This window comes from Balearica regulorum, chromosome 18, assembly GCF_011004875.1.
Source record: "Balearica regulorum gibbericeps isolate bBalReg1 chromosome 18, bBalReg1.pri, whole genome shotgun sequence".
NCBI classification, from domain to species: Eukaryota; Metazoa; Chordata; class Aves; order Gruiformes; family Gruidae; genus Balearica; species Balearica regulorum.
Window position 1 is genome coordinate 9,927,982 of NC_046201.1, and position 13,651 is coordinate 9,941,632.

The 13,651-nt window shown below is 42.2% G+C and overlaps 1 protein-coding gene across 2 annotated transcripts; it reads right to left on the reverse strand.

Moving 5' to 3' along the window:
* Positions 1–144: 144 nt before the first annotated feature.
* On the reverse strand, positions 145–13,151 carry CYBC1 (cytochrome b-245 chaperone 1). 2 transcript variants are annotated; one of them, XR_012838284.1, is made up of 8 exons: positions 12,998–13,151; positions 10,047–10,173; positions 8,844–8,885; positions 7,506–7,579; positions 6,380–6,476; positions 4,982–5,126; positions 3,874–4,410; positions 145–1,620 (listed from the first exon to the last, which is right to left on the reverse strand). XR_012838284.1 is itself a non-coding variant. In XM_075770820.1 (7 exons), exons 2-7 carry the CDS (start codon positions 10,129–10,131, stop codon positions 4,281–4,283), a joined length of 573 nt encoding a protein of 190 aa, XP_075626935.1. In that variant the 5' UTR covers positions 10,132–10,173; positions 12,998–13,151; the 3' UTR covers positions 145–4,280. The 2 variants fall into 2 exon arrangements, 1 of the variants encoding a protein (XP_075626935.1); XM_075770820.1 differs by having other exon boundaries at positions 145–4,410.
* Between the last annotated feature and the right edge of the window lie 500 nt (positions 13,152–13,651).

Here is a 13,651-nt window from a genome sequence, read left to right on the forward strand (position 1 = left end):
GTCAGTAAGGAGCTTCCCATGCTCTGTCCTCCCCCCATTAACTCCTTCAGTAGGTCTGTCCCAACTGATTTAGACAGCCATTAATATTCTTATACATTTTAAATAAAAGCAATTAAAAAAAGACTACAATGACAACAAAACAAGTTATCAAAGTTGATTTTATCAATGGACTTTAAAAAAAAAAAAACAGTATACAAGGCTTTGCTGAAATTCTACTTGCAATTTTAAAGTAGAAAAGCAATTTCTAAACATTTCCAGAAGTATTTTTGCCTCTCAGCAATTACTACAGTGTCAGAACAAGCACTCTTTATTTACTATGTAAGCCAGCTTAGGTTTTGGTATCTGCATAACTTCATAAATACAGCACAAGAGTCAAGATCTCAGCTAGACAGTATAAATCCTTGGATTTTCTTTGAGACTTGCACAATTGATCCTATTACTGTAATGTCTCATTGTGTGAAATATCAGAGTATTAGATTATAGCTTAGATTATGCAACTTTCTCCCTTTATACAACATGCAGTCTAGCTTTTGTTCACTAGGACAGCTAAGGCCATGAAGTTACATGCAAATAATTTCAAATGTGCTACTCAAATTTAAGCCGAAGCATCTGCCAAATGGCACTTAGGATACGGTTATATTAAAGGACACAATAGAAAGTGTTGGCTTATGGAGCAGGGGGTTAGATCTAACTTAAGACCTTTATGCAGGTTTTCAAATCATCTGTAAGTCAAACTACAGCTTGCTAGTCTCAAGTTACTAGACAGCCCGAAATGCAAAAATCTTAAATACATCTCTAATACTCTTCTAGGAGTATCTAATCTCCTAACCAAAACTAGCCTTTCACATCATTCCTTTTAGTACAAGCCACTTTACATCAGGCATACGTAAGGCCCAAGAGAAGTGAGGAAAGTTATCCAAAAAAAGCCTTCAGCAAAGTGGTGAAAAGTGGCAAGAAAAGAGGATCAGAGAAAGGACTAGTGGAAAGGGAAGAACAGAACCTGTCCTGAGTTAGCACCTGCAGTTCTGAACAGCCCCTTCAAGCTGCACCACATCGCTGAGGAGCCCACGGGCACTGCCATAACCAAATCCATGCTAACGATGATTTGCAAATTAATTTTCCATGCACAATTACTGCAAAACATGAACATCTGCATATGTCTTCCAAGTACAAAAGACAAATAGTTTTTTTTGAAGACTAGAAGCTCAAAACCTGGATCAAGAGAAATACACATCAGGCTGTGATACACATTCATGTACAGCAGCCAAGGGCCAAGCTGTGATACCCTTTACCTGCGCTGTAGGTCAGTGACACAAACTCCCAGTTGTACGTCAGCCAGCAGTGCCCAACGTACAGCCCATGGGCAGAACCTGCGGTACGTGAAGAATTTACTCAGTGCCCCTTCACAGTGGTGCCCATTTGAAGCTGTAGGAGTTTGTACGACAACAGAGCCGCCAAACACAAAATGGACACTGCACGAGAGGATTACACCAGCTGTTCTACAGGAAAGGCTGAGGAGTCAGAACATTCCTCCTAGATGCAGAGTGCGTGGCAGCAGTCATCCCTCTCCAGCCGACCATCAGCAGGACACTGAGGTGGGAAGGGAACGCTAGAGAACATCTTTAAAGAGATGGACATCAGCTGGACATCAGCTCAAAACACAACTTACTCCACAGAATTAATTTCAAGCTACGTTATGCCTTACTATAGGCCATTCCCCTTTCCAGGGATTCTGAATGTTCCTTACAGTGTTTTAGTCTTTGTATAACGATACTGCATAGTCTGTAAGTATATACATTACTAACATCAAGAATGTACAGCAAGCTAGATGCACGAAAAAGCTCAGCAGAAGCAGGGTACACGATGCAGCGTGAGATGTACCGTTCTAAAGCTGATTTTTAACTGGAGAACCAGTGTGGTTTGTATCTTACAGGGAATGTTAGCTCTCATGGAAATACAAAAGAAACTCAGTATAGATTGAATGCAGGCAGTTTTGTCCCGTTTCATCCACAGTGAGATCTGTGGGCCCGGAACAGAAATGCAGTGCACATCTGCACCAGGTACTTCCGCTGAATATCCTGCCTACAGAACAGTGGTTATCTGCAGGTTGAGCCCTTTTGCTTACATTACAGCATTAAATACTCTAGTTTTTTCAGTATTTCTTACTGGAAGTCCTTAGAACACTTGACAGTCATTTCACACAGTAGGGAATAAAAAGTTCTCCAAATTAATTTTGGAGAGAGGAGAATGAGATTGGGTATGTTACCTAGGGTATATAGAGTGCATTTAAATGAACATCTCTCCAAAGTGTTACATCCTGCAATAATTATTTTTTTTTAAAACAGGTTTGATGATTATTCTTAGCTTACAGCTGTGCTTCAGAATAAAGGCCAAATTTAGCTAATTGCCTGCAACCTGATTTCCCACATTCATACATAGCAGCTTCCCAATTCCAGCAATGTGAGGTAGAGATTGAAAGCCACAGATGAACCCGCTAAATCAGAGGATTTCACAAGCACATCTATTGGCAGAGGTCTGCTTTGATACCTGATGGGATTACAAGTTTCTGTTCTTATTGACTAGTAACAGACCCACTTCTGTGCTGCAGTCAAGCTGGACCAACAGCTATCTCCCTGCTAGTTTGATGACCCTTTCAAACTGACTGGAAGAGCACGTTTGTCTCACAGCTCAAGTCCTAGGTCTAAATGGCTGGAAGGGAAAATCTTAACAGAACCTGTTCTTTGGTCACATAAGTACGGGCTTAGTTTCAGATTAGCTGGAACACACAACAGGACATAGCTTCTGCTGAAATCTTTTCACAGCATTCTCTTCTGTAGAGGTAGAGTGCTTTGAAAGAAGAATGCAGATTCTTTTAAGTCCTGAAGAAACTGCTGCCAGAAGACATTTACTGCCAGCCAAACATGAAAGCAGACCACACAGTTACCCTGTACCCCGTTCAGATCTCCTAGAAGTACCTGTGTAAATATTTTCTAATTCAGGTCTCGCCGCCATACAATTCTTAAATAAAGCCCAGTGAACTTTAATACAAGCTGTTTTAGCATGTTGACGGAACTTTCAGCTCTTTACAACTTTTTTCTTGTACGGACTTCTTGATGTAGGCATGAGGAAATTTTAATTCTAGACAGAACATGTTGACTAACAGAGGTAGCTTTTACTTCAAAAAAATATCTTCAAAAATTCCTATTTTAACCATTTGTGAAACCATTGGTCAGAACAGAGGACACTACACACACCTGGAGTAAAACGTGGGTGCAAGTCAAACATTGGATCTACTCCAGCTACCTTAAAAAAACTAAGTTACTATTTAGCACTTCGGTATCATTTCAAGTGAGGACATATAAAACAATTCTAGGTTGCCATGCTGTTTGACATCAGTCTTCTCCCTATCTAAAGTAACAGATGTGCTTTTCATCCTTTCTAAACACACAGTTAAAATAGTAAGTGTTGAGGTCTAGAAAAGGTTATTCTATCTTGGGGTAGTCTACACCCAGAAGTTAAGCAGAACAGGATTAAGCTAGAACATCCCAAAGATGTTGAACCATCAGCATGATCATTTTTTGTTTACTATTTATGGCTCCTTGGCAAGTCCAAGACAGTATAACAAGTTGATCAGCCTCTTGTTTCCAACTCCAAGACAGTCACTCAAAGGTTAATTTCCACTGGTATCTATGTAACAGCAAGTCAGTAGTAGAGAATATAAAAATGCCACTATCCTGCGTCTCCTAATTGCATATATTAAGCTGCTTAAAACCAATTTAGCAATATATTCAGTCACTTAAAACACTTCAAGAAAAACCTCAAAGCATCATGTTATGAGTTACAAATTCAGCTCTTACATTTCATATACTGTACCTGCAGCAGATGTTTGCAGTAAATGGAAGTTTACATCTGTATCTCCACTTCATTAATGGGAAAGCAATAAATATTTATTAATGAATTCATTTGAGATCAACTATTCCTAGACAAGTTTGATGAGCTGACAAAGTTCAAAAGCCAGCAATGTCCATGTGCACAAACTAAATCAAAGGAGCAAATAAAAGAAAATTTGCTTTGGACTCTGCAACAGCAATACTGGGAATGTGAATCTTGAAGCAGTTTAGCACTAAAAAAGGTGCCCTAAGACAGACTCCTCCCATTGTAAATGCACACGTAGAGAAATGCTCGGGTCAAGATTGTGAGGGATTTCTTTTTCTGACGGATGATCAAATATATTTTCCAGATGTTTGAAAGCGTTTGCTTTCTTCAGCTCATGATGACTATTAATATTTATCCTGTGGTTCATCAGCATCACTAGCCTCTGTTTCACTGCTCTGCGAGAGATCCTGTTGGCTCTCTACTCTGTCCAGCTCCAGAAAACTAGTAATGAGTTTGGCAACTGCTTCCACATCACTGTGGAAAGGAAGAAACAATGTAAGAGTTAGTGGAATTGTGGTGTTGACAAGAAGAGGCACTTATTCTTGAGAATAACGGTTTGAAGGGCCAGCCAACATATGGCAGAGTATGACTGACAGCACTCCACTTGTGAAGGCATATCAAGCCAAACCATTGCTTCCACATCAGAACGTATCAATCCTTTTCCCGCAGTCCCTGCTGCAAGATTCCTTCTTATCGATGCTTAAAACAAATCCTCTGTGAACTGATAAATACACTGAATGTTTGCAAAAATAGAATTAATCCCCTCTGTCACTGTACAGCCGAACTAGTGAAGGTGACTGCAACAGTCATGCAGCACTAAAGGTATCTTAGATATCTAAATATGATGAGTATCCTAATGGGAACAATTACCTAAAAGTCTGCAGCTGAAAGCCTCAAAGGGTTTAAAAAACTTAAACCAAATTCCACAAGGCGTATCAGTAAGTATGAAAACAAAACTAAGGAGTCTCAATGGTTGGCAATTCCTGACCCACGTGACTGGCATCTCCCACCTTACACATTCTAATTAAAAAAGTCCACACTGTACCTTCTACAGCCCAACACTGCGCTCTGAGTCAGAGGGTGTGAAAATCCAGTGACAAATCGTAGCACAACCAGGTAACCCTTCCCAAAATACCGCACAGTCTCCTCTTCCACGTTCACATCTCGGATCTCATGCAGTAGAGCCACCACTGTAAACAGATGTGGAAAGCAGAGTAGTCTATTAGCATGACAGTAATTACAGCACTGCTACTAGCTACTTGGTGACTGGGACTCCACGCTCTTGAGTACTACTGCTCTGATCCCATACAACCAGGGCAGTCCTGCAGTAGCAAACAACTGCTGAGCTATTCAGGCAAAACAAACAAGGAGAGACTACAGCATGTACTAGCTGGTATAGGCCCTAAGGAACGATATATACTGCCTCCCAGGAACTGGGGACCATTAGTTTATTACTTATGTTTCCCACTTTAAGGCTATTTTTCTGTACAGAGTAGGCAAACAGGTGTTAAGTTTACTGAGGTTGAACAAATACTCAAAGATTTAACTGTTCAGAGCAAATGCTGATCTCTGCTTCCCCACATCAACAGTACTTGAAACAGATATTACCAAATAACCCCTCAGGAAGAGATGTGCTTAGCTCCCCAACATCTATCTAAACATACCCTAAAGAAAAGTTCAGAAACACTAAACATCCTCCTCTCCACATCTCTTATCTTCCATCTCCAGAATCAACTGTTTAAAAAACAATCCAACTTAAGGACATTCCAAGTTTTGTCAGTTTTCTAAGCATATTCAGAGTTGGTTTGATTTAGACTAGCAAGTAGAATAAAAATGTCTGACACTGAAGAGTGCCCTACTTTAGTTTGCAATGGAGCTCCTGTCTCACAGGGACTCAATCACATCACATACTGTACTTCAACTTCTGTTACTCTGACAGGAAAGCTCCAAAGAAATGAGACACTACATTAAGCTGAGCCTACTGAATATGCTGGTTTAAATGCATATTGTGTATCTGCAAGATATAATGTGCCTGCTTCCATATATCTAAAGATTTGCCTGCTACTGAAACCAGATTAGAATACAGAAATCTCAAGTCCTGGATCCAAAGTGTAAGTTTTTCACCAGTCCCAGCTGCAAAGCAGGCTAGCCAAGGGAAATACAACTTGCATGTTAACATCCCAAAGGAATGGCTAAGACTATTATGGAAAGCAATGTGTAAACCTAGTTAACTTGGGTTAAAATAACAAGATGCATTCAGCACCCTAACCTGAAAAAGCATTTGGGTTCCAAGAAGCAAATTATTACATGTGCTGCTTGGGAACAAAACAGATCTGGAAATAGATGTGACTAATTTGAGTCCAGAACTCCAGAGAAGCTTATTAAATGGCATGTATGCGCTCCTGTCTGCCCACCACATTTGCTACCACAGATACTTTCTCACCTTGTTCGTTGCCTCCTTTTGAGAAGGTCAGTAGTTTTTTGTAAAGACTGAATGTTTTTAGGCAGACTGTTCCCCTGCTCTTATCAAATACAGCTTCCTGTAAAATTGAAAAATACAAATCAAGGTTTTCTTAAAACCACCATCAGTAGCTATGCTTCAAAGTCAAATAAAATTAGTTATATAGGAAAATAATCTTGGTAACACAGGAAAATACATAGCTATTTTAGAGACATTCCTCTATTATTAGACTGCGATAATCACAATCTTGCTCTTGGCTTTAACAGAGACTTCACCGTATCTCCTGTGTTACTTCTAGAAGTTAAAGCACATTTCATTGCTCCTCTTGCCACACTCCTTGTATAGTAAAAACTCTGCCTGGAATCAAGTTCAAACACTTACTTGGAACTCCTATAATTTTCACTTTTGGTGCATGCATTTGGCCTACAGTGTAGGCAGACAGTGAACATAAGTGCTCGTTACACTTTTCACTACCACAGTCACTAAATTTTAGCATTGTGCTATATGGGCCAGGCTTACACTAGATTTAAAAATCAGATGATTTTTCAATCGATGAAAAGAGGACATCTCATATGTGTGGGTTGCTTATTCTAATAACAACTCCAGTCAGTAAGGTGACAAGCCTACATAATGGGTTATTCCTCTCAGTCCAACTCCCAGGAAATCAACATCCATAAGATTATAAACCAATTCAAACACCACTCTTTTCCCAGTGGAAAACAGCAGAGTAGCCCAGAAGGTTGGAGCTACCCTATTTAATGGTTGTTCTGTCATTAGCTGGAACAGTAAGTACAAAATCACGTTGTAGCAGCTGAATGCGCTGTTCTTTTCCCCTCTTTTATAAAAGAAGGAGAGAAAGCCACAAAAACAGTTTGGGGCAAATCTCCCCTTAAAAAACACTTACGTGTAGCTTCACATTTTCATGCTTGTGTAGTGAAGGAATTATTGCCCTAATTCTAGTGCTAGTTTAGCAGCCCTGAGGGGTTTCCTCAAAACCAGAGGCATAACTTGTCTGTTTGGACTGAGCCAGTGCAGAGGGCTGCTGAAATCAGCATCTGCCAACCATGCCTACACTAGCACAACCTCACTTCCGAGTTCAGCATCTTACCTCCCACTGCTCCAGATTCTGTGCTGCCACAAAGAAACACCCGGCCATATAAAAGAGCTTCCATGCCAAGCTGTCTGAACAATGCAAAAAAAGCACAAATTTAGGGTTTTTTTTTTCCTTATTTGGCATTCAAACAGTTAGTTTTAAAAGCAACGTGCTCCCTTTAAAGGCAACAAAAGAAAAAAGGTTTCTTCAATATAACATTGTTGCCTTTAATTATAATGCAAGCTATTTTACAGCTCTCTCCCAGGATAAAAATACAGAAACTCTTCACATATTTTTCAAAGACTCCATCTACACTGGGCTCCAAACCATGCAGAATTATAAGCGTTATGTATTATTGGCAAGGTTGTAACATCACTACGTATCTTTCTCTTCCCTAAAAGCAAAAGCATCTTAAAAGGCATCAACAAAATTCTCAACTACCAAATATTTGTGCTGCAGAGGACAAGGGTGAGGGACAATGGAAATTCACTGAAGCAAACATGTTTCTTCATAAAAGGAAGCAGTCAGCCCTCTTGACAAACAAACATTTGCATTTTATGTCCTGGAAATGTTTACATATAGCAGCCTAAGCAATTTGCTTACTCAGGCTTTTACTGAAAGCAAAGTAGAACTGTGCTCAGTATTGTTTCAGAAAACTTTGTTGCAATGTTTTAAGAAAAAAAGGCTGATGTAGCTGGAGTCTCAAGCACATTTAACTGGACTTTGCTCTTAAAATAAAAATACATTGATTATATTGGTAGTATATACAGAGTTTTAAATTTTGATGTTAACATAATGCAGCAAGAGGACAGGCTGCAGGATAAATTCCGTAGATGGAAGGATACCTGGCATTTGGTGCCATCTGCTTGATTGCAGGGGGAGGAAAGAAAGCAGTAGCTGGCTGTTCTCTAAAGGTGTTTTTATGAGTAATTTCTGACAGTGATGAGTTAACAGTTTCCAGAGAAAGAGAGTACTTCCATCAAAGGCAAGGTAATCATTTCATTATGGTGGCAAACAACCATTGTATGTCTTCTCAGGAGAGCTGTGAGGACCAGCTAATCACATTTATAAAACACACTGAAAGTACAAAATGCCACAAAGTACTAAATATCTTTATTAAAAATACTCTTGCAAATGGAAAGGGAGGCTGAGTAAGAAATAGAGCATTAAAGCACAGTAAGTCATACACTGGCAACAATTATTATCGGATTTTAATATTCACACCACAAAGTGGGATAGCTACCTATACTGCCTTCTTTGTAAGGACAGACAGAAGCTGCAGAGAGGAGTCATCAGCATGAAAAACAAATCAACAGGAAATAAACAATTCTTAAAAGAGGGATAGGCCATTACCTGCACTATAATAAGCAGCAGCCAAACCTATGGAGGCTATTCCTAGGGTAAGAGCAGAGAGAATTAGGACAAACAAGCAGCTCAAACCATCTAAAATTCTCTGATGAAAAACATACGAATATTCACAAGTTCATCTATTTTCAAAAAAGGCACAAATGTGATTGCAACATTGATCATTACATGAAAGAGTTAGTTATTTTTCTCTGAACCATTCTGCACAGACACCAAAGAGCACAGGGGCTGAGGCCAGAAATAAAAAGTCATGACAGAATCAGGAACAAAACTTCAGAGGGACTCTCAAACTAACCATTACACCATACTTCCTCTCAAGTGCAGTACAACTTTGAGCATGCTAACGTAAGCACTACAGTGGTTATTTTTCCCCTCTAAGTGCTCTGTGGAGCCAAAAGAAAACTTCTGCAATCAGATTGTGTCAGAAGCTGCCAGCTCCTTTCTCCCACTGAGGAGGAAGCAGTAGAAAAGTGCCTCATGCCCCAGAGCGCAACTGCAGAGATCTTGTCTCAAGGAGTTTGACAAGATGACATCACTGAAAGTGATGAAGTGAAAATGACAACATTGTAGTGTTACTGCTATGGAATCTACTGAGCTGGAAAGCAGGATGAGCCACATTTTCCCCACCAGCTCTCTCACTGTGGTCCTAAGAAGTACCACTCCATTTATTTTTTTCTGCATATTCAGTGGTGTTTAAAAACAGTTGCCTTTCAGAACATCGCGTATAACTTCCTATTTCATACCCACACTGCCGTTACGGGCTCACTGTCAACCACACGCAAGATCTAACCCCAGCATCGCCTCACCGCAGATTTTTCCGTTTCTGAAAACCTAGATGTTTTTCAATGTAACTATGTATCCCCTTCAGAAGTTTCACATTTATACTGCTACATGGCATACCATAAACTCAGGGCTCCTTTAAAATTCTGCCCATGAGCCTCTGAGGTTCTGCAGATGACAGATTGAAAAATTATCAGTCTCACAGTGAAGGTACCACACTGAGGAGGAGACTTCAGACTCATTTAGTGGCTATGCTAAAGGAGAAGTTGAAAGCCTGATGATTCTTCTTCTTGAAAGAAAAATGCCTGAAAGACAGGCAACTCTTGTTAGAGGCTCTTTCAGGAATTTATTCTGTGTTCCCTTTCCCTTAAAGCAAGTTCTGCAATAAACAGAGGAATATTATGGTCTTACCAACAAAGAGAGACCAAGATCGGATGCCAGGTGACCTCTTCAGATGAAGATAGGAACTTGTACGGTGTTCAACCAACATGTACATCTTCAGAAGAAAGTCTCAGCAGCCCAGTCTGACTCATGAAACCTCAACAGACAAAAAGATAAGTAAGAATTTAAAATCATTGCTGACTCCAACACTGTCCCTTCTTAGCATTTTTCAGGACTTATCAAGTCTTAATGTAGACTTTGAAGGACATCCAGGGTAAGAACATAGTCTTTTTCTCACAAGAGCAATATACACACTTTAAAAAAAGCTGCAAAGAAAAACTGTCATGTGGACACTTGCATAACAACAGGAATCTGAACTCTTCAAGAAACTTCTCATTTTGAGGCTAAAAGTCTTTTCCTTTCTATCACAACCAGATTCCTGGAGAAAATGTGAAAAACAAGAACCTGGAACAACATTGTTGTCCATTCATGCAGCACTTCAAACAAATAAAACAGCAAGAGCAATAGCAAGTTATTTGACAGCACCTCTCCTGCTAAGTGCCAAGGCTGCTGTGAGGGACCAGCCTGGCCGCTGAAGCAGGACAGCACAACCTTCTGCACCACAGATGATGGGTCCCTCAGTCCCCGAGGACAGACCTGCAAGGGTTACAGCCTCAGCCTAGCAGTGCCAGAGTCACAAAGCCCTCTCTGGCATTCCCATCTTTCAAGCCAACTCAAGGAAAAACCCGGGAGTTTCCAACCAGTATGTTTGTCTCTCCCCAACAAGACCATGCCTTCAACCTAGACAGAAAGTAACAGTACAGATTAAAAAAAGACAGGTGCTAATTAAAACCAGTATGAGCTGGGCAATCCCATGCAGCATTTTCAGAATGTTTTTACTATTTACAGCATAAAACTGTTTGAATTCTGGCATGATTGTGAGCTCCAGTGCAAAAACCAATCCTACACTAATACTGTCGGCACAAGCGTAAAGACTGATTTGTACAAGATACAAGAGGCATACGAGGACCCGGCTGATCTTTTAGAACTGTCACCAAAGAAAGGACAAGCGGCTTACTGCTTCTCCCGCACAAGTTAGGAGAGATGCATGCTGTTATCATGAGGACCACAATCCAGTAAAAGTAAATGGGAAATGAAAACATATGCTAAGCATTGTGTCATAACATTAGCTGGCCTTAATCAAGGGTATCTTCCATTTTGCTCTTGTGTAACAACCCTGACACCACTTAAGGTAGGGGGTTTTAAGCAGACTTCCCCAAAAAAGATTTTTAGAAAAGATAGCTACTTTTCTGATTAGCATGATGAAGCTCAGTATCTGTGAAGCATTCTGCAGAAGCATTAAACAGCTTGCTTACTGTTGAAGAAAACAAGCAGCAACTCCTTCTATTGACTTGGTATTTTAATCATTCAATCCCCAACTCTTCTGCCCACAGACTCAGTTTGTAGGAGGCTGGCATCAAGCTGGTTTTAGCTGCCCATGATAACAGGCTTCCAGAAGAATGCCAAACACTCAATGGGTTATTTAATAACCATGACAAACACTTAAAGAGAGTAGGCCCAAGCACATCCAGATTCTTACAGAAGAAAAGTATGCAATTTTTAGTCCTCTAGTTATCTGGCTGTTCTTAGATACTAGGTGATGCTCCCGCAATTCTGCACAGACTGGCTAGTTTATATACAAAGCTCCAGGGGATTATTTTTTTTTTCCATTTAATAAAGTAGATTTAGCTGAGTCTTTTCAGCTAAATAAAAAGCACATACGACTGACTTTAATCTCTTAGCAACACATCTGAGAGAATCTGAAACTGAAAGACAAAACCACTCATGCATAAGACACACTCCATCTCCTCCGGATGTCAAGCATCAAATTTTAATTTTCAAATGACTCCTGTGAGTTGCTCTCAATACGCTGGAAAATATTTCTGCACATACAAAGCCTTCTCCTGCCCATGACTTAGAAGAAGTCAATAAGATGTTAAATACATAAACATCTCTGCAGAAACCTGGCTGTATTTCACAAACAACACATCCTACTTAAAAGATAATTCACATATGCACCAGTTAAATCCCTTAATGCAAACTTCAATATCTCCCCCTCATTTTCATTCAGCGAAGTCCAATCATGCAAAGGCCAGTGTCAGCTTAATGTTGGACACTGAAGTCGATGGCATCATCTCTGAGGCAGCTGCCTGCAGGATAGGTGCCTCCAGGAATAAAAAGCACCAAAGCAGCTTCTTAAAGTTACACTTAATAAAATAAGTTATAAACATGCCTTAAAGTGAACACCGAAGTTTTACTATGACAATTTTACGATTACAGAGAGAGATATGTATTTTGGGGCTGTTAGTTCTGCTCGAATCTGTTGGGTTTGCCAGGAAACTGATGTTCAGCACCAAGATAAACACTCGTACACCTCCTCCAAGCCCTGCGGCGCGGTGAGCTGCCAGGAGCCACCCCAGGCAGCACCCGGGAGGCTCAGCAGGGGCCCGCCTCAGTCCCAAACCCCGGGCGGGGCTTTCCTCACCTCCGGGTCCCGCACCTGCCTCCCCCCGGGAGACCCACGCACTACCCGCCCTCCCCTCAGTGAGCATCCAGTTCGGGAAGGGAACCGCAGCGTGCTGCCGCAGCCACAGCAACCCTCGCGTTTTCGCCCCCCACGCGTGGGTAACACACGACCTTTAGCGGGGACTGGCCCGCAGCGGCCCCCGCCGCACCTCAGTCGGGCCGACGGCGGAGCACGCTCCCGGCCGATGCCACCGCCCGCGACCGGCTCCTCAGGCGCCTTCCCGAGCGGCGGCAGCCCGCGGGGCCCAGGGCGGGCAGCCCGCGGCTCCCTGAGGGGCGGTGCAGCGCGGCTCTCCACGGGGGCTCCTGCTCGCCGGGCCCGCACCGCAGTCGTTCACCCCCCCACACCGCACCTTCCCCTCAGCCCCCCCCGACACCCCTTCAGCCGCCTGTACCTGCCCGGGCGCGCAGCAGCACACCCGCACGGACGCGCTTTGAATGGGACGCCCGGCACCTCCGCTTCCTGCAGCTCTGCCACCCCGAACCATAGAGCACAACTAGAGTAGCCACTAGGGCGCGCGGGCGCGGCGCCCGGCTTAAGAAGGATCGATGCCGCAGCGGCCATTTTGGGTGAGGGCGAAGGGGTGGATAAATAAACCTTCTCGCCGCGCTGGCAGACGTGTGAGTGGGAAGGGATGGGCCTCGCCCAAGATGGTGGTATGCTGCCAGTAGTAAAGATGGCGGTTAGGCTTGTGGTTGCTGCTTAAGTAAGAGTGTTGATGTTTTCTTAGGTTATATGACTTTAATTGTATTTAAAAAAAGAGGAAGAAAAACTCATATGTTGGTAGAAGAAGGAGGCAAAATGTTGTAGGGGGGGCTAGGTGTGTGAAAGAGCTTTACTGGGCACAGTTGGTGGTGGTTTGCTAGGCCTGCTCTGGGTGAGGTGGATATGGTCTGTTACACAACATGGTCTGGTGGGGCTGTTGCTGCTTCAGGCTGAAGGGCCAGGAAGGGTGGAGGGAGTTCCTCTGTAATGGGGAGCTTCTCTTGGCTGGCCCCTATGCCTGGCCAGCCCTGGTGCCTACAGCTACCATCTGGTCTCTTGATGG